The sequence below is a fragment of the Oreochromis niloticus genome, linkage group LG20 (genome assembly GCF_001858045.2).
Source record: "Oreochromis niloticus isolate F11D_XX linkage group LG20, O_niloticus_UMD_NMBU, whole genome shotgun sequence".
Taxonomy (NCBI): domain Eukaryota; kingdom Metazoa; phylum Chordata; class Actinopteri; order Cichliformes; family Cichlidae; genus Oreochromis; species Oreochromis niloticus.
Window position 1 is genome coordinate 6,126,882 of NC_031984.2, and position 20,681 is coordinate 6,147,562.

Genomic DNA, 20,681 nt, shown 5'->3' on the forward strand with positions numbered 1-20,681 from the left:
TGGCGCTCTAACAATTGATAAATATTGATGTTTAATGAGAAAAAATATTTAATATAACAACACATGTGGGTAGCAGACTTTAATGTAAATAAAACATATAATATTTCTATTATTGTATATTAAACTTTGCAGCATAGACACAGAGTAAAAAATGGACCTCAGTGTCTCCACCTTCTCAAATTTACCTTCACAGATGACACCAGCATCTTCACTGTGGCTGCAGTCGTGAGATCCAAACCCTGAGTGGCGACACTCAAACAGGTTGGATTCCCAGCCTGTGCATCGCACATCATCCATCCAGATGGATCCTCTGCCCGCTCCAAATTTTGCATTAGTTGGTGCAGAGAGGACCCTACCACAGCCCAGCTGCCTACATACCACCTGAGCATCCTCCAGGCCCCAAGAATCATCACACACTGTCCCCCACTGGCCTCTGTGGAAGATCTCCACCCTGCCAGAGCAGGAGCCATGTCCTCCATTAACCAAGCGGACATTCCCTTGAGATTCTGTGATAAAGGGGAATACATACAAAAAACTAAAGAAATGCAAGAAAACAATAATAATTTTGGAATTAGCCCCTATAAACAGGTAGATTAACATTGCAAATTACCCAATTCAAACTCCACTTTCCTTCAACTTCAAATATTTAACAAAACTAAAGCATTCAATGTCGAAGAGCCTGTAGGTAAAATATTTTAGTGTAAAGTGAATATAAATGTGTAATAGTTGGTCACTGAAAACCTCTCACTAAAAATGTTATCAGGGACAAAAGTCAAATAGGTAGAAACTTGAGTCCATCCACCTTCTCAAATTTACCTTCACAGATGACACCAGCATCTTCACTGTGGCCGCAGTTGTGAGATCCAAACCCTGAGTGGCGACACTCAAACAGGTTGGATTCCCGGCCTGTGCATGACACATCATCCATCCAGATGGGTCCTCTGCCTTGTCCAAATCGTGCATTAGTTGATGCTGAGAGGACCCTACCACAGCCCAGCTGCCTACATACCACCTGAGCATCCTCCAGACCCCAAGAATCATCACACACTGTCCCCCACTGGCCTCTGTGGAAGATCTCCACCCTGCCAGAGCAGGAGCCGTAAGCCCTATTTACCAGGCGGACCGCCCACTCAACTGCTGTGCTGTTGTCCACTGCTGTTGAACCAGTGACATTAACCTGAAAAGCTGGAGAGGTCTGTGGTATTGAAGCAGGTGTGGAATAAGGAAATCCAGGGTCTGTTTACAATTAACAAAGAAATACACATAAATAATAATAACAGTACAGCTGTGCTGAAGGAATTTTGTTAAAAACAGTTTGAAAACAAAATTTTTTAATTAATTTGTTAGCGTGTATTCATATTTAAAATGTATCAATTCAGAGACAAATTTGAGATTACACATTTGAGTTTATCAGTTTTATGTGGTATTGCGAAATAAAGACATTTGTTGTACTGCCACAGAGAAACCCTCCCAGCAAAACTCAAATAAAAAGTCTTTAGATGAAATGAATGAAAGATTATCTTGATCTCATTAAATATTCACCATGAATGTGTTAATTGAAGAGGCAATAATGGAAACATCAGTATAATATAAACTTAAATTAATAATGGTGGACGTCCTCCTGGGTCTAAGTTATTGCCCAAAGAAGCATTTTTTTGTTTTTCAATAATAACTGATGGCTCCAAATTTCATGACTGTAACTAAATTGCAGTGATTGGGTTGTTTCACTGAAATATTTCATGAGGGCCAACAGTTATGAATATTATGAATATTCAAGTTTTCCTTCTCCCTTAAAAATAGCTTCATATTTCGTGGTGAATTGTCTGCCACCGGAGGACATCATTATATGAATACTCATAATTTTTGCATTCAGGGAAAATCAAGGTCTTTTTCTGACCACATTTGACATGGATGTAGTCAGCTTCTGAGGAGGAGTATGCTAAAGTATATAACATGATATGTTATTATTGTTGTTATGTTATTGTATAATAATCTTTGCAGCATGGACACAGAGGAAAACAGTGGGACCTCAGTGTGTCCACCTTCTGGAATTTACCTTCACATATGACACCGGCGTCTTCATTGTGGCCACAGTTGTGATATCCAAACCCTGGGTGGCGACACTCAAACAGGTTGGATTCCCAGCCTGTGCATGTCACATCATCCATCCAGATGGGTCCTGTGCCCTGTCCAAATTGTGTATTAGTTGGTATGGAGAGGACCCCACCACAGCCCAGTTGCCTACATACCACCTGAGCATCCTCCAGGCCCCAAGAATCATCACACACTGTCCCCCACTGGCCTCTGTGGAAGATCTCCACCCTGCCAGAGCAGGAGCCGTAACTGTTGTTTACCAGGCGGACCTCCCCTCAACTCCTGTGCTGTTGTCCACTGCTGTTGAACCAGTGACATTAACCTGAAAAGCTGGAGAGGTCTGTGTTCTTGAAGCAGGTGTGGAATAAGGAAATCCAGGGTCTGTTTACAATTAACAAAGAAAATGATAATAGTGCAGTTGTGCTAATGAAATTTTGCGATAAAGAATTTGATAACAAGATTTAAAAAATTAATTTGTTAGCTTGTCATCATATTTGAAATTTAAACATATTGAGACAAATTTGACATCACACATTTGAGTTTTAACAGCTTTATGTGCTATTGACACACAAAGACATTTGACGTACTGCCACAGAGAAACTCTACCAGCAAATCTCAAATAAAAAGTCTGTAGATGAAATGAATGAAAGATTATCTTATTTAATGTTTAGCAGGAATTTGTTATTGCTAGGGGCAATAATGGAAACATCAGTATATTATCAACTTGGAGTGCTACTTGACTGTAACTAAAATGCAGAGATTGGGTTGTTTTAATGAAATATTTCAACAGAATCATGGAAGTTTCAACCAAGTTTTAAGAATATTCAAGTTTTCCTCCTCCCTTAACAATTACTTCATGTTTCGTGGTGACTTGTCGGCCACCAGAGGGCATCATTATATGAAAACCGACAATTTTTGCATTCAGAGGAAATCAAGGTAATTTTTCTGACCATATTTGAGATGGATGTAGTCAGCTTCTGAGCAGGAGTATGCTAAAGTATATAACATAATATGTTCTCTTACATCTAATTGGCGCTCTAACAATTGATAAATATTGATGTTTAATGAGAAAAAATATTTAATATAACAACACATGTGGGTAGCAGACTTTAATGTAAATAAAACATATATATTTCTATTATTGTATATTAAACTTTGCAGCATAGACACAGAGTAAAAAAATGGGACCTCAGTGTCTCCACCTTCTCAAATTTACCTTCACAGATGACACCAGCATCTTCACTGTGGCCGCAGTCGTGAGATCCAAACCCTGAGTGGCGACACTCAAACAGGTTGGATTCCCGGCCTGTGCATCTCACATCATCCATCCAGATGGGCCCTCTGCCCGCTCCAAATTTTGCATTAGTTGGTGCAGAGAGGACCCTACCACAGCCCAGCTGCCTACATACCACCTGAGCATCCTCCAGGCCCCAAGAATCATCACACACTGTCCCCCACTGGCCTCTGTGGAAGATCTCCACCCTGCCAGAGCAGGAGCCATGTCCTCCATTAACCAAGCGAACATTCCCTTGAGATTCTGTGATAAAGGGGAATACATACAAAAAACTAAAGAAATGCAAGAAAACAATAATAATTTTGGAATTAGCCCCTATAAACAGGTAGATTAACATTGCAAATTACCCAATTCAAACTCCACTTTCCTTCAACTTTAAATATTTAACAAAACTGAAGCATTCAATGTCGAAGAGCCTGTAGGTAAAATATTTTAGTGTAAAGTGAATATAAATGTGTAATAGTTGGTCACTGAAAACCTCTCACTAAAAATTTTATCAGGAACAAAAGTCAAATAGGTAGAAACTTGAGTCCATCCACCTTCTCAAATTTACCTTCACAGATGACACCAGCATCTTCACTGTGGCCGCAGTTGTGAGATCCAAACCCTGAGTGGCGACACTCAAACAGGTTGGATTCCCTGCCTGTGCATGACACATCATCCATCCAGATGGGTCCTCTGCCTTGTCCAAATCGTGCATTAGTTGATGCTGAGAGGACCCCACCACAGCCCAGTTGCCTACATACCACCTGAGCATCCTCCAGGCCCCAAGAATCATCACACACTGTCCCCACTGGCCTCTGTGGAAGATCTCCACCCTGCCAGAGCAGGAACCGTAAGCCCTATTTACCAGGCGGACCGCCCACTCAACTGCTGTGCTGTTGTCCACTGCTGTTGAACCAGTGACATTAACCTGAAAAGCTGGAGAGGTCTGTGGTATTGAAGCAGGTGTGGAATAAGGAAATCCAGGGTCTGTTTACAATTAACAAAGAAAATGATAATAGTGCAGTTGTGCTAATGAAATTTTGCGATAAAGAATTTGATAACAAGATTTTAAAAAATTAATTTGTTAGCTTGTCATCATATTTGAAATTTAAACATATTGAGACAAATTTGACATCACACATTTGAGTTTTAACAGCTTTATGTGCTATTGACACACAAAGACATTTGACGTACTGCCACAGAGAAACTCTACCAGCAAATCTCAAATAAAAAGTCTGTAGATGAAATGAATGAAAGAGTATCTTATTTTATTTAATGTTTAGCAGGAATTTGTTATTGCTAAGGGCAATAATGGAAACATCAGTATATTATCAACTTGGAGTGCTACTTGACTGTAACTAAAATGCAGAGATTGGGTTGTTTTAATGAAATATTTCAACAGAATCATGGAAGTTTCAACCAAGTTTTAAGAATATTCAAGTTTTCCTCCTCCCTTAACAATTACTTCATGTTTCGTGGTGACTTGTCGGCCACCAGAGGGCATCATTATATGAAAACCGACAATTTTTGCATTCAGAGGAAATCAAGGTCATTTTTCTGACCACATTTGAGATGGATGTAGTCAGCTTCTGAGCAGGAGTATGCTAAAGTATATAACATAATATGTTCTCTTACATCTAATTGGCGCTCTAACAATTGATAAATATTGATGTTTAATGAGAAAAAATATTTAATATAACAACACATGTGGGTAGCAGACTTTAATGTAAATAAAACATATAATATTTCTATTATTGTATATTAAACTTTGCAGCATAGACACAGAGTAAAAAAATGGGACCTCAGTGTCTCCACCTTCTCAAATTTACCTTCACAGATGACACCAGCATCTTCACTGTGGCTGCAGTCGTGAGATCCAAACCCTGAGTGGCGACACTCAAACAGGTTGGATTCCCAGCCTGTGCATCGCACATCATCCATCCAGATGGATCCTCTGCCCGCTCCAAATTTTGCATTAGTTGGTGCAGAGAGGACCCTACCACAGCCCAGCTGCCTACATACCACCTGAGCATCCTCCAGGCCCCAAGAATCATCACACACTGTCCCCACTGGCCTCTGTGGAAGATCTCCACCCTGCCAGAGCAGGAGCCATGTCCTCCATTAACCAAGCGGACATTCCCTTGAGATTCTGTGATAAAGGGGAATACATACAAAAAACTAAAGAAATGCAAGAAAACAATAATAATTTTGGAATTAGCCCCTATAAACAGGTAGATTAACATTGCAAATTACCCAATTCAAACTCCACTTTCCTTCAACTTCAAATATTTAACAAAACTAAAGCATTCAATGTCGAAGAGCCTGTAGGTAAAATATTTTAGTGTAAAGTGAATATAAATGTGTAATAGTTGGTCACTGAAAACCTCTCACTAAAAATGTTATCAGGGACAAAAGTCAAATAGGTAGAAACTTGAGTCCATCCACCTTCTCAAATTTACCTTCACAGATGACACCAGCATCTTCACTGTGGCCGCAGTTGTGAGATCCAAACCCTGAGTGGCGACACTCAAACAGGTTGGATTCCCGGCCTGTGCATGACACATCATCCATCCAGATGGGTCCTCTGCCTTGTCCAAATCGTGCATTAGTTGATGCTGAGAGGACCCTACCACAGCCCAGCTGCCTACATACCACCTGAGCATCCTCCAGACCCCAAGAATCATCACACACTGTCCCCCACTGGCCTCTGTGGAAGATCTCCACCCTGCCAGAGCAGGAGCCGTAAGCCCTATTTACCAGGCGGACCGCCCACTCAACTGCTGTGCTGTTGTCCACTGCTGTTGAACCAGTGACATTAACCTGAAAAGCTGGAGAGGTCTGTGGTATTGAAGCAGGTGTGGAATAAGGAAATCCAGGGTCTGTTTACAATTAACAAAGAAATACACATAAATAATAATAACAGTACAGCTGTGCTGAAGGAATTTTGTTAAAAACAGTTTGAAAACAAAATTTTTTAATTAATTTGTTAGCGTGTATTCATATTTAAAATGTATCAATTCAGAGACAAATTTGAGATTACACATTTGAGTTTATCAGTTTTATGTGGTATTGCGAAATAAAGACATTTGTTGTACTGCCACAGAGAAACCCTCCCAGCAAAACTCAAATAAAAAGTCTTTAGATGAAATGAATGAAAGATTATCTTGATCTCATTAAATATTCACCATGAATGTGTTAATTGAAGAGGCAATAATGGAAACATCAGTATAATATAAACTTAAATTAATAATGGTGGACGTCCTCCTGGGTCTAAGTTATTGCCCAAAGAAGCATTTTTTTGTTTTTCAATAATAACTGATGGCTCCAAATTTCATGACTGTAACTAAATTGCAGTGATTGGGTTGTTTCACTGAAATATTTCATGAGGGCCAACAGTTATGAATATTATGAATATTCAAGTTTTCCTTCTCCCTTAAAAATAGCTTCATATTTCGTGGTGAATTGTCTGCCACCGGAGGACATCATTATATGAATACTCATAATTTTTGCATTCAGGGAAAATCAAGGTCTTTTTCTGACCACATTTGACATGGATGTAGTCAGCTTCTGAGGAGGAGTATGCTAAAGTATATAACATGATATGTTATTATTGTTGTTATGTTATTGTATAATAATCTTTGCAGCATGGACACAGAGGAAAACAGTGGGACCTCAGTGTGTCCACCTTCTGGAATTTACCTTCACATATGACACCGGAGTCTTCACTGTGGCCGCAGTTGTGAGATCCAAACCCTGAGTGGCGACACTCAAACAGGTTGGATTCCCAGCCTGTGCATGTCACATCATCCATCCAGATGGGCCCTCTGCCTGCACCAAATTGTGTATTAGTTGGTATGGACAGGACCCTACCACAGCCCAGTTGCCTACATACCACCTGAGCATCTTCCAGGCCCCAAGAATCATCACACACTGTCCCCCACTGGCCTCTGTGGAAGATCTCCACCCTGCCAGAGCAGGAGCCGTAACTGTTGTTTACCAGGCGGACCTCCCCCTCAACTGCTGTGCTGTTGTCCACTGCTGTTGTACCAGTGACATTAACCGGAACGGATGGAGAGGTCTGCGGTCTTGAAGTAGGTGTGGATAAGCCAAAGCCCAGATCTGTTGAGTTCACTTCTGTTTGACATTGAAAAAGAAATACAAATAAATAATAGTAGTGCAGCAATGATGCTTAAACCATATTTTTTTATAAACAGTTTATTTTAAGAACAACATAACAAAAATAAGTGATTTGCTTCAGTGCACCCACATGAAAAGTGTTCCAGTTCCAACACAGTATGCATGCTTTCATATGACAGGCTACACAAGGTTGTAGATGCAATAGTTTCCGTAGCAGGTTTGACCAGTATTCCTCAGTAATAGACACGCTGGTCCACAGTGATTATGTCATGCTTTGCCTCTTGCAAGCATGATATTAGTTGTATGGATTATCAAATTACACACTGAATATCACCAAAATAGCAATTGCAGCAATTGCCTTTCCAAGGACTGCACATTTTGCAAGTTACTGGAGCATGGGATCCACACCTGTTTGAGTTTATACATCTCACTTTTATTCTTTGCTTTAAGCACATTTCTGACTATCACGCACTTTCACATTATGATGGTGCATTGGTGGCAATTTAGAGTACAAGACTGTGAGTGTGTGAAGCCTGGGACAGATTTAACAACATAGATTCCAACAACATAGATTCTGGCAAAAAAAAAATCATAAGATGAACAATTTAAAATTTCCAAGGTGTTGAACTGACCACAGATCATTTTGAGCCTATAAAATCTCAAGTAGAAATCTGTAAAAGTAAAGTACCAGAAAATGGCTAAAATTCAGCCAAAATATACTAATAATAATAATAATAATAATAATAATAATAATAATAATAATAATAATAATGATAAAACAAGAAGAAGTGAATTTTCCTCATTCTCCCCTTATAAATTAAATGTGATATATGAACCGTTCAATACTGGCTACCTGAATGACTGCTACAGTTTGTTGTGTACAGTTGTCAGCTCAATTGTTTGTTTCCAAAAAAACAAAAAAGCAGCAGATGCATGAAATATATCAGTAAAGAAGGAATGGGCACTCAGGGAATGCTTGTATATTGGGCCCTGAGTTCTGTGCTACAGCCCAACATCCACCTGTGGTGTTTCGTCCTTCCATTTCTGTATGGTTGGGAGTTTCTGGATTGGCAAGACAAGTGATTCCATCCTGAAGATCTGTTAAAAAGATAAGCAATCAGTAGTTACTATTGTCCTGTTAAATACTACAGTAAAATATAATATTTATAATTTAATTGAACACAGATTATTTACTTTATTTTATTGTGATAAAGTTTTAAAATTAGTAGTTAAACTTGCCATATTTTCACTTAATTATTTGAATTTGCAAAAATCAAAACTTTGTTATCCTTCCCTACACAAACGATCTACTGATAAAGATTATGTTAAAAGGCTGTGAAGAAGAAATTAGAATTTGAGCTTGTTTGTGATGACATCTTCAGCTTTTTGTACTTTTGTTAAATCAGGCTTTTAAAATTGTTTCAGCATGTGAACTTGGATAATTATTTATTTATTTTTGTTGTGTTGCAGTTTTGGAATGGGAGTCATGGGTTACTGTATCCAGTATGCGTTCTTAGGCCTGACACCTGATCACCCCAGGGAAGGGGCTACATGAATAGGATAAGGAGCCAATTGGAATCTTCGATATCCAGTATCAGGATTGACGGCGAAACAACCAGTAGCTCAGTGTTCCAAATTCGGAAGCAGGAACTGCTGTCACGGCTAGAGATTGATGAGGTACAACACAAATGCTACGGCAAGGGGGCGCCAGGATGGCAGGTCAGAGAGGTGATATCATCATCAACCCCACCAAGATTGGATACGAAACGCCCAAGTGCAATGGAAGATGGAGCGTTGAGTGAGAGAATAACTGACCTGAAAGATGGCATCATGACGAAGCTTAAAACCTGCAACCTCCGTAGCCAATTAATAAGATTATGTAAAGTGCCCTCTGAGGATCTACTAGATGATGTGAATGCAGCACTGCGATGATTACCAAGACTAACCAGCTGACCATAGCAGCAGTGATCAGTGAGTGATCAGCCACAAGGAGCAGTACCCTATATGGAGAATGAGACTAGACTACAGAAAGGTGCAATGAAGAAGGTGCCTAAGAAGTACAAGAAGCTGTGAAACTGCCGAGCAAAGAGGTATACCAGAAAAATAGAAGGCAGGAGAATAAACCAGTTGTTCTCCACAGAACATCCAAGGTGTAGTCGTAGTGGCATGGGAATATGAGAACAACACCACCAAGGCTGGAGACATAGCAATACTGGAAGAGCGTATGTGATAAGTGCTCAACACATAACTGCAATGCTCATGAGCACTGCTGTTACTGGACCCGAGCATGGTCCAGTAACCATCACATTGGTAGACATCCAAGAAAGGTTCTGCAGCATAAAGAACTGGACATCACCAGGCCCCAACATGATTCACAATTACTGGCTGAAGAATCTGCTTGCACTCCATGAGCGTCTGGCAGTACAAATGAACCAGCTGCTAGTCAATGAGAGCCGACAAGAATGGCTAACTGAAGGCCTGACAGTCTTGATCCCCAAGGGTTCTCCAGAACCTGCCTCAGAACCACATGGAAGCTCCTGTCACGCATCACAGCGGCTAAGATGAACAGGCACATTCCTCAAAAAGACACATAAAGGAATTGGGAAGAATACCAGAGGAGCAAAGCACCACCAGCTACTGGTAGACAGAGCACCACCAGGATACACAGCAACAACATTGGAATGCAATTCGGATTGGAGAAGTGTAGTTGTAAGGTAGTCAGAACTGAGGGGATTGTACTACTAGATGGTAACATTGGCAACAAGTATCTAGGAATCTCCACAGGAAAATGGGAACCACAAAGAGGCCGCAGGTAAGCTGCAACCACCAAATACCTGCAGAGGGTCAGGCAAGTCCTGAGAAGTCAGCTGTAATAGAAAGAACAAGATTCGGGCAATCAATACCTATGTCCTGCCCGTGATCACATACCCTGCTAGGATAATAAGCTGGCCAAAGGAGGAGATAGAAGCCACTGACATCAAGATAAGAAAGGTTCTAGATCATGGATGAAGGGTTTCACCCCAAGACGGAAGGAAGGAGGCCAAGGACTGGTGAGTGTCAGAACCGCTGTTCAGGATAAGACAACAAATATCCATGAGTACATCAGGAAGATGGCCATAACCAACCTTGTGCTTAATGAATACCTCAGCAGTGTTGGGAAGGTTACTTTTAAAATGTATTCCACTACAGATTACAGATTACATGCCCCAAAATGTATTTTGTAACGTATTCCATTACGTTACTCAATGAGAGTAACGTATTCTGAATACTTTGGATTACTTCATATATTATCATGCTTTTTACAATTACACAAATGTACTACTGCAGTGTGATTTATTACTATTACTTAAAGTTATTTGCCATATCAATACCAACTAATGTCACGGTACTGGGTCATGTGACCCAGTATGTGGGTTGTTAATGTGTCATTTTGTATTCATTTGTGTTCTAGTTTCAGCTTAGCTCATCCAGTCAATTTCTAGGTTGCTGTTAGTCCTTTGCTTCTTAATTTCTTTGTGTCATCTTCTCCTGTGTTAAAGTTCCCCTTGCTGTTTATTAGGTGTTATTGGTTATGTTTCTTGCCTGCCTGGTTAATGTTGTCAAATTTGTGTAAGCCTGCATCTTGTCATGTTTTCCTGTTTATTTTGAAAGTCCAGTTTTCATGTCTTTGTGTTTTGGTTTACATTTCCTGTGGATTATTATGTTCATCCTAGTCAGCTGTTTCCTCAATGTCTCCACTTTCCCTGATCATCTCATGTGTATATTTAAGTCCTTTGTCTCTAACTGTTCTTTGTCAGGTCGTCTGTTATCCTTGCCACAGACTTCATAGTTTTCCCTCGTTGTTTCACTGTGTTTCAAAGCATTCCTAGTTACTCTGTGCTCATAGTTTTTCATAGTTCTTTCACAGAGTGTCATAGTCTTTTAGTTTACACAGTGTTCTTGGTCTCCTTAGTTTTCCCAGTTTCAGTGTGTCTCTAGTGTTGTTCTCATGCCATCAGCCACAATAAAGGCTCGCTTTATATTTGGAAACTTAGTGATGCTGAAAAACTAGTTCATGCATTTATTACTTCCAGGCTGGACTACTTTAATTTATTATTATCAGGATGTCCTAAAAACTCCCTGAAAAGCCTCCAGTTAATCCAACATGCTGCAGCAAGAGTCCTGACAGGGACTAGAAAGAGAGAGCAGATCTCTCCTGTTTTGGCTTCCCTTCATTGGCTTCCTGTTAAATCCAGAATTGAATTCAAAATCCTGCTCCTCACATACAAGGTCTTAAATAATCAGGCCCCATCTTATCTTAATGACCTTGTAGTACCATATCACCCTATTAGAGCACTTCGCTCTCGCTCTGCAGGCCTACTTGTTGTTCCTAGAGTATTTAAAAGTAGAATGGGAGGGAGAGCCTTCAGTTTTCAGGCCCCTCTTCTGTGGAACCATCTTCCAGTTTGGATTTGGGAGACAGACACTATCTCTACTTTCAAGATTAGGCTTAAAACTTTCCTTTTTGCGAAAGCATATAGTTAGGGCTGGACCAGGTGACCCTGAATCCTCCCTTAGTTATGCTGCAATAGACGTAGGCTGCCGGGGGATTGAGTATTTCCTTTCCAGTCACCTTTCTCACTCACTATGTGTTAATAGACCTCTCTGCATTGAATCATATCTGTTATTAATCTCTCTCTCTCCTCCACAGCATGTCTTTATCCTGTTTCCTTCTCTCACCCCAACCGGTCGCAGCAGATGGCCCCGCCCCTCCCTGAGCCTGGTTCTGCCGGAGGTTTCTTCCTGTTAAAAGGGAGTTTTTCCTTCCCACTGTCGCCAAAGTGCTTGCTCATAGGGGTCATCTGATTGTTGGGTTTTTCTCTGTATCTATTATTGTACAATCTACTGTACAATATAAAGCGCCTTGAGGTGACTGTTGTTGTGATTTGGCGCTATATAAATAAAATTGAATTGAATTGAATACTTCTGTCTCCACCGTGTCTGCTTTTGAGTCTACCTCATCTTCACACTGGCGCACCCCGCCGTGACAACTAAATTTTTAAATCTTAATATAAAATGAGTAACAGTAGGGTGGACATTAGGCAAGTGTGATCCACACAGATATGTGGTCACAATTGTGAGTTAAGTGTCGTGATATATGGAGATTATTATGCATGTTTTATTTTGCTGGTTTATTGGTGTAATTTAAATCCACAATGTCATGTAAGTTCCCTGTTGCCAGGAGAGTGTATAACACTTTGGACAGTAGGGGGCAGCAGCGTGCTTTGGGAACTGAGTCGGGTGCATAGCTGCCTTAAGTTTTCCATTCTGGCAAGACTGACCAGGCGAACAGCAGCGTGTCTCCTGTGTTCACTTTCTCTCCTGTTTTACAGGTCAGTAATGTGGTCAAAAACATAAAGAAATACACAGCTGGACACTGTGATATTTAGACTTTCATGACATAAGACGGGTCTGTGATATGTGATGTATTATACTGTCGCTATGTGAGCTACTTTGGCTCTGTAGGATGTTATAGCTAGGCTGTATGCCTGGGTAACGCTAGCAAGCTGTTGCAACTGCGTATAATACTCCATATAATAATAAGAAGCACCAACCCGGTTGGGTTTACAGTTCCTGATAAACTTGTAGCTTTGTGTTCATGGCAAATGTTTTGTATAACGTGTCTGTAAAGTGTTCTGAGCCCGCCTGAAGTCATGTGTAAACTTGCTGTTTCAGTGTTAGAATCTAACTGGTCTGAAAAAGACATATGAAGCGAGAGAGAGCTAATAAGAGTACGGCCAACAAAAATGCTGACAAGGACAATAGTGCAGTAATGTTGAAAGTAGAGATTCCTTTCTATGATAAGACACTACCATGATCATGTGAATTATTTTGTTTATCTGTTTTATGGGAAAAGAGGTGTAGTTTTCATTTGTTTCATTCATTTAAACCCTTTGTTGTTTTATGCCAGTGGTGTGGATTAATTGAAATGTACACAGCAAAATCTCCAGTGTTAAATTAACACTACAGAGTGTTTATATGTGTCCACACTGTTGAGTGTTAAATATAACACTGTTGAGTGTTAAATGAACACTTTTGACAGTGTTGTATTTTTAAAAGTAACCTAGTCAGTTTTCAAAATTTACAATGACTAACACAGAGCAGTGCTGATTTTCTAACACTGGAATATTTCTAACATTTTGAGTTATTTTCCAGTGTTCAGAAAATCAGCACTGCTCAGTTTTGGAATTACCAAAAATAGAGAGGGCATAGCCTAATATATGAAACAGGAAAAGACCGCCGTGTAATCCATTTATTACAACAAAGTAACTGTATTCTGAATACCACCTTTCTAAATGGTAACTGTAACGGAATACAGTTACTCATATTTTGTATTTTAAATACGTAATTGCGGTACATGTATTCCGTTACTCCCCAACACTGTACCTCAGGCAGCAGAAACACAAGAAAGAAGAGGAGCAAGGAGAAGAACCATCATGAAAGGACAGACCCCTGCATGGTATGTAACGCCAGCAGATAGGAGAAGTCAAAGCAGCTTAAACTGATTAATATACCCCACTGCTTCTTAACTAACCAGATTAATAAGCCAGAGGTTTAATTAACTTGATGCTATACTCTAATTAAAAGTTTTTTGAGCAGTGTAGGTTATTCTGAGTTTATCTTTTTGAACTGGAGGAAAAACAACAGCAATCCGAAAAATAATTTCTGGGGATGAAACAGGGATGAAATGAATACACCATAACTAGCACATAACAGTTGTGAAACTCATTTCTGACAGGTTTATATTTATTTATATTATGTTATCTTGTACTTTTAATGTACTGCATGCTCATTGGAAGTGGTGTATGCCGTGGTTCACTGTTGACCTATTTTCAACCTTGAACAAATAAAATGAAGAAAGACTGAAGCAGTTAGTGTTTAAAAATGAACAAAGCTTAAGGATTAATTCCTAAGAAAAGAAAAGAAAGACAAGTAACACTAAATATTAGAGATGAGAATTTACTCACTCAGGAGGATGAAGCAGATCAAAAGGTGATAGACCTTCATCTTGAGCCACTGATGGGTTAATGTTGCTTCTTTTCTTTTTTACTTGCAAACCAGGAACTTCTCACTTCTCGTTCTTATGTCCCCTCCTCCTGACTCCTCCCTCTCCTTAGGGTTTTATCAACTGCACAGTCAAAGAATAACTGTGTATGAATTCATGGTTTTCTATTCAAGTTAGTTATCAAAACTTAAATATTCTTTGGTTTTCTTCATTTAGTCTCTACTGAAAACAGGCTGTTTGGGTTTTTATTACATTACAAAATATTAATTTATCATCTGGCAGTACTGTAGATTCAACATATCAAACAGTGAAAACACTTCTTGTACATTTTCTGGCAAAAACAGCAGTGATTAAAAGATATAAGCTGTAGACAGGCACAAAAAGAAATATGAAAATGAAAATGATATGAAAAGTGGCAGGTTAGCTTTCTTAGACTGTGAGATTTCCATCAGTAATGGAGGACATCTAAAAGATGATGTGTACCGTAAACCTACGCATACGGATCAGTATGTAAGGTTTGACTCTCATCAACCACTAAAGCATTAACTGAGTGTTATCAGGAGGCTACAACATAGAGCGAACACCATCCCCACAGACACAGTGCCCAGGGAAGCAGAAGAATATCACATCAAGAAGGCCCTGAGTAAATGTGGTTATCCCAGCTGGACATTTGTCAAAGCTGGGAAGGCCCCAAAAGAAAGCTCCAGCCGATACAGGAGAGAAGGACAACCGCTGCCTAAGCGAAAACCTGTAGTGATCCCATATGTGTCAGGAGTATCGGAAAAGTTGAGACACATTTTTTCGAAACATTGCGTGTCTGTGGCTTTTAAACCCCAAAACACGCTGCGCCAAAAATTGGTCCCCCCCAAGGATCGGGTCTCCCGACACAAACAGAGTAACATAGTGTACGCTGTTAAGTGCCAGGAGGGTTGCCAGGATTTATACATCGGGGAAACCAAACAACCTCTGGCAAAGTGGATGGCACAACACAGAAAAGCAACCTCGGCAGGCTAGGACGCTGCAGTCTATTTACACCTACAGGCCAGTGGACACTCTTTCAAGGATGAGGATGTACACATCCTGGACAGGGAGGAACGCTGGTTTGAGCGCGGAGTCAAGGAGGCCATTTACATGAAAAGAGAAAGGCCATCTCTGAATCGAGGAGGGGGCCTAAGGGTACATCTGTCACCATCTTACAATGCTGTGATTGCAGCCATTCCCCAACTCTCTGTGAATGGTACTCATGGCCATTGATCAGTGGCGTTTGATCAATGAGCCTTGAACAGTGTTTGTTGATCATTGGTCATGAGAATTTGCATATTAATGATCAAGAAACTGACCTCCCAGCCCATTGTTCCTTCAGTGGTGCTAGTTTTAGTCATTATGGAAATTAACTGTTTATAAGATTGGGGAAACCTGCAGTCACCTGAGACTGATGAAGTCACTTGGATGAGTGACGAAATGTTTCTCCCACTGAAAACGCCACGTCCAGATGAACAGAATCAACTTTTGTGGATCTACTTACCTTGATGATTGAGCATGTATCAAGAAATGTTTTGCTCCATTGTTTCAAGCTTATAATAAGCCATGTTTTACATGTTACTGTAAATCAGAGGTTCCCAAAGTGGGGGGCGCTTGGACACTGCTAGCATAATGGACAGGTTTTTTGACGGGGCTTCCACACAAACACGAAGCAGAAGATGAAGCATCAACAGATATGTTTCCAAACCAATTTCCTGCCAAGCCAAATACTAGAAAATATGATGAAGCATATCTTGCCTTTGGCTTCACCTGCACAAGTGCCAAGGTCTGCCCGACAGAATTATGGTCCCCTGCATCAGGAGCACTCACTGGGCTCTCCAAATCAAGGACAAACAGTATCCCTCATTCTTGATTTTTAGTTCACAAACACTTCTTATAATGACTAACTACTCCTGAAATGTTGGAGATGTTACCTCTTCATAAAGTAAACTTACAGTGGGATACAAATAATATCAGGCTGATCCTGCCACAATTTGTTACCACTGTCCAAATCACGGACAAACAGTATCCCACAGTAGTTATGCTTTTGAACCCATTTTGCACAGAGAGGGATTTTTTGAAAAATGTATTGATAACAATGCTGAATGTTATTATACAGGAAAAAAAAACAACTATGCGTAAAACAATTACACCATGACGCCTCTGCCTTTCTAAATGGAGGGACAGTAGCTGCGTGTATATATGTAAGCGTGTAAAAATTGCAGATAGTAAGATTAACAGTAACAGTATTTTGTCTCTGTCTGCCATTGTAGAAATTCATCTCATTTAACATGTAATGTGGCGCACAGTGTGAAGTGAAAAAAGGCACATACCTTTGACGTTTCGTGACGAACTCCGTATTCCTCGCCCACACGGAAACGCAAAAACTGAGTTTTCGGAAATCTCCAACCTGACAGGAGTTTTTAAAAATCTCAGTTTTTGGTGATACATGTAGACAAAAGCTCAAAACGCTTTGAGTGCTCAGAAGAGTAGAAAAGCGCTATATAAGAACCAGTCCATTTACCATTTACCAAAAGTAGTCTATAAATGTTAATGTAATTAACGCTTTGTTTGAAAACATAATTCCCAGCCCCTCTCCTGCTCTGTGACCAATGAGCTGACAGCACACTTATGACAATTCGAGTATGACAATTCAGATTACTGCTTATCTCATTGGTCGAGGAAAGGTCGCTTACGGAGAAGAAGACAAGAGATGACCACAACAAGAAGCATGGCCAACAGGGAAACAAACGCCGACACTGCGGTGCAAGTCTCGGACCACAGTACACCTAAAGAGCTGGGCATACACTGTGCGATTTTTTCAGTCACGTTATTCAGCTCCTGCTCAAACTGTACGATTGACTCGCAGAGGTTATAAGTTCGTAGGTCACGATGCAGGGTCTCACACTATACAGCCCGATGCTCTGATGCGACCTGAGTGCTCACACTGTGCGTCCATACAATGAAGGTTATAACAGAAATTCTGTCACTTGCTCTCCCTCTCTGTCTTTCACTCACACAGACACGCACACCACCACCATCAACTTTGCTGAATTGCTAATGAAAAACATTGATCAGGCAGCTGTGATTGAGCAACTATTTTCACAGTTGTTGTGGTCGTGATAATTTTGTGAGGCCACATCGAAAAGGCTCGGATGAGCTTTCCAAAGTTCTACTAGTTGTGCCTCCATCGCTTGTGTCCAGATCACACGCTGCACAGCCGTGCTGCTCCGTCTTTTTCACCAACGTTTATGTGTTTGCGCGTGCGCAGTGTGAGCAACTGTGGTGACACCCTGGGTTGCCCGGTCCTGGCCACGAGGTGTCCCTTATTTATTTTTCAGGGAGTTGGCAACCCTATCTGGGTCTATTGTGTAACTGACACCACCAACATTAACAGGACACTTATATTAGAGCCTCTTTTTGCGTGTTTTGTTTGGGTTTCCAGCAATCAGAATCAGAGAAACTGTATTAATCCCAGATGGAAAAAAAAGGCCACAGGTCAGACTCAAATCCAGCCCAGCCACTCTCAGCGCAATATGATTCCATGCTCATCCGTGCTAAACCTGCAATGGCTGCATTTAATCACCAAAATTGGAGAAGGTATAGAGAGGGGATAGCTTATCGTATGAAACAGGAAATTTTATTTCAACAAAGTAACTGTATTCTGAATATCATCTATTTAAATGGTAACTGTAACGGAATACAGTTACTCATATTTTGCATTTTAAATACGTAACGCTGGTACATGTATTCCATTACTCCCCAACACTGCTGGTCAGAAAACTCAGTTGCAGTAGTGAGGAAGGCCCAACAGCAACTCCACTTCCTGAGAGTTCTCAGGAAGAACAAACTGGAGCACTGTAGGAAGTAATCTATAGAATTTACCCAATAAATCTGAGGTAACAATTTGCATTGACTTTTTTGGGGTAGATTTAATTCCGTATATTGTGTATAAAATAGCTTCAATAAAAAGCTATGAAATACTTAATTAAATTGGGTACAATTTACCCCATATTAATGTATCTATTCAACAGCTACTTACTCATTGAAATTAGGTAAAATTATCTCTTTTTTGCTAGTTGGTAATAACTGATAATTACTAATAAAATTTTATTATTATTAATTGATAAACATTACCTATTGGGGGCACTAGCGAGCGCGATGGAGTGAACACCCTTTCTTCAGAGCTGCTGCACATTCCAGCTTAATTGCATCAAAAATAGGCACCTAAGTTACCAATCTGCTCTGAAAGACAATTTTAAACTTTTAAACACGGATACAAATCCAAGAAAGTCGCTTTTATGGCTGCAAATCTGCGGAGATACAAATACGAAGCTTCGTCGACAGCTAAGACCAGTGCAGCCAGGTAAAAGTTGTGACAACACCGCTAGCCAAACACCAAAGTCGGCACCGATAGCTAAAATGGATGTGGCAGACCTCAAGACAGATATTCTTACCTTCTTGCGACAAGATATCGCTGCCATCATCCAGCAGGAAGTCAAGACTGCTCTGGCTGACAGCTCTGACTCGTTGAAAAGGGATATCCAAGACGTGAAGGCAGAAATCAATAGCAACACTACCGCCATTCGAGCCAAGCTGGACCAGGTGAAAGCTAACGTGAAATCTGTCGAAGCGGGTCTGTTGAATTGGTCTGACGAAATGGTGGCTGTACAAGAGACAATGGAGTCCCTCACAAAAGAGGTGAAAGCCCTAAAACACAAATGTGAAGACCTTGAGGGACGGATGAGAAGGGGAAACATCCGGATTATTGGTGTGACTGACACCCAGGGATCCAGCTCTCCGGCGGCGGTCTCTGCGCTTCTCAAAGAGGTGTTTCAGCTTGACAGAGAAGTCCGCGTGGAAAGATCTCATTGTAGCCTGACTCAGCGGAGACCCGGGGATACTCCACATGCTATCATTGCTAAATTAAACAGTGAAGGAGATGCGGTGGACATCCTCAGGAGAGCACACAGAGTAAAACTACACTTCAAAGGAAACCCAATCGCCATATTCCCCAACTACACGGCCAGCGTAGCGAAAGCCAGGGGGGCTTTCACTGACGTGAGGAAGAAACTCCACGATAGACCGGGAGTCCGCTTTGGCATCCTTTACCCTGCCAGATTCCGTGTCACTTACAACAACGTTGAAAAGGAGTTTGTGGATGCTGCCAAAGCCATGGATTATGTCAAGGAAAACATACTTTCTCCAGCAGATGGTGAACTATGACTGTCTTATCCTCTGATCCAAGGTGGAAGGTAACTCGGAGTTCTCTATGTCAGTAAGCTTCATCACTGTGCCTGGTTGTAATTAAGTCGTGCAGCGCCTGAGGTCCAATATTGTTTTAGCAGACAGCACTGAGATTTGTTGGTTGCACTGAGACTGCTCGCCCAGCAATTTTTACCCGAACTTCAGTTCATCATTCCATATGAAGACATCTAAACTTGAGTTAGCTGTACTCGGGGTCCTTTTGACTTTCTGTCCTGCTGTTGCTATCCCTGTTCAGGTCCCTTGTTCTCCCAGGGATCATTTGATGGGTAAAAAAAGTTGTACGAAGTGGTTTATATGTTAGTTTCTGGTTTGTTGGTTTGATGGTTCTTTTTTGTATTACCCTACGCTAAGCAAAACCTTGGGTCATTGTGGAGTTCAGAATTATTTGTGCCTCTCAGATATCTCTCAAACTTAACCCTAAACAGTCAAGATAGATTTGCTTAAAGTCACAAGTTATAATGTCAAAGGCCTCCACAGCCCTAGCAAAAGGAAAAAAATACTAGGCTAGCTAAAAAGTCTCAATTGTCATATAGCTTTTTTGCAGGAGACGCATTTATCTGATGCTGAGCATGACAAGCTAAAAAGGTTGTGGGCACAACAGGTGTTTTATTCATCCCACAAATCTGGCAGGAAAAGAGGTGTGGCTATCCTAGTACACAAACAGATAAATTTCACCCTACTCACTACATATAGAGACCCAGATGGCAACAGTGTTGCCAACTTAGCGACTTTGTCGCTATATTTAGCGAGTTTTCAGACCCCCTAGCGACTTTTTTTCTTAAAAAAGTCGCTAAAAAAAGACATGAAAGCGCGTATCGCTTTTACTCTCAACAAGCA

At 40.7% G+C, this 20,681-nt stretch overlaps 1 protein-coding gene across 1 annotated transcript in view; it reads right to left on the reverse strand.

Annotated features, from left to right (window-relative positions):
* Window positions 1–16,975, reverse strand: part of LOC102079644 (deleted in malignant brain tumors 1 protein) — a 75,774-nt gene extending 58,799 nt beyond the window's left edge. Inside the window, exons 1-9 of the mRNA XM_025901437.1 lie at window positions 16,910–16,975; window positions 14,518–14,678; window positions 8,531–8,608; window positions 7,073–7,507; window positions 5,833–6,252; window positions 5,461–5,522; window positions 2,057–2,315; window positions 817–1,236; window positions 186–506 (exon numbers count right to left, since the gene is read on the reverse strand). Of these exons, the coding sequence (XP_025757222.1) occupies window positions 186–506; window positions 817–1,236; window positions 2,057–2,315; window positions 5,461–5,522; window positions 5,833–6,252; window positions 7,073–7,507; window positions 8,531–8,608; window positions 14,518–14,557 (2,035 nt within the window). The 5' untranslated portion in view covers window positions 14,558–14,678; window positions 16,910–16,975. The remainder of the gene's footprint in view (window positions 1–185; window positions 507–816; window positions 1,237–2,056; window positions 2,316–5,460; window positions 5,523–5,832; window positions 6,253–7,072; window positions 7,508–8,530; window positions 8,609–14,517; window positions 14,679–16,909) is intronic.
* Window positions 16,976–20,681: the final 3,706 nt, after the last annotated feature.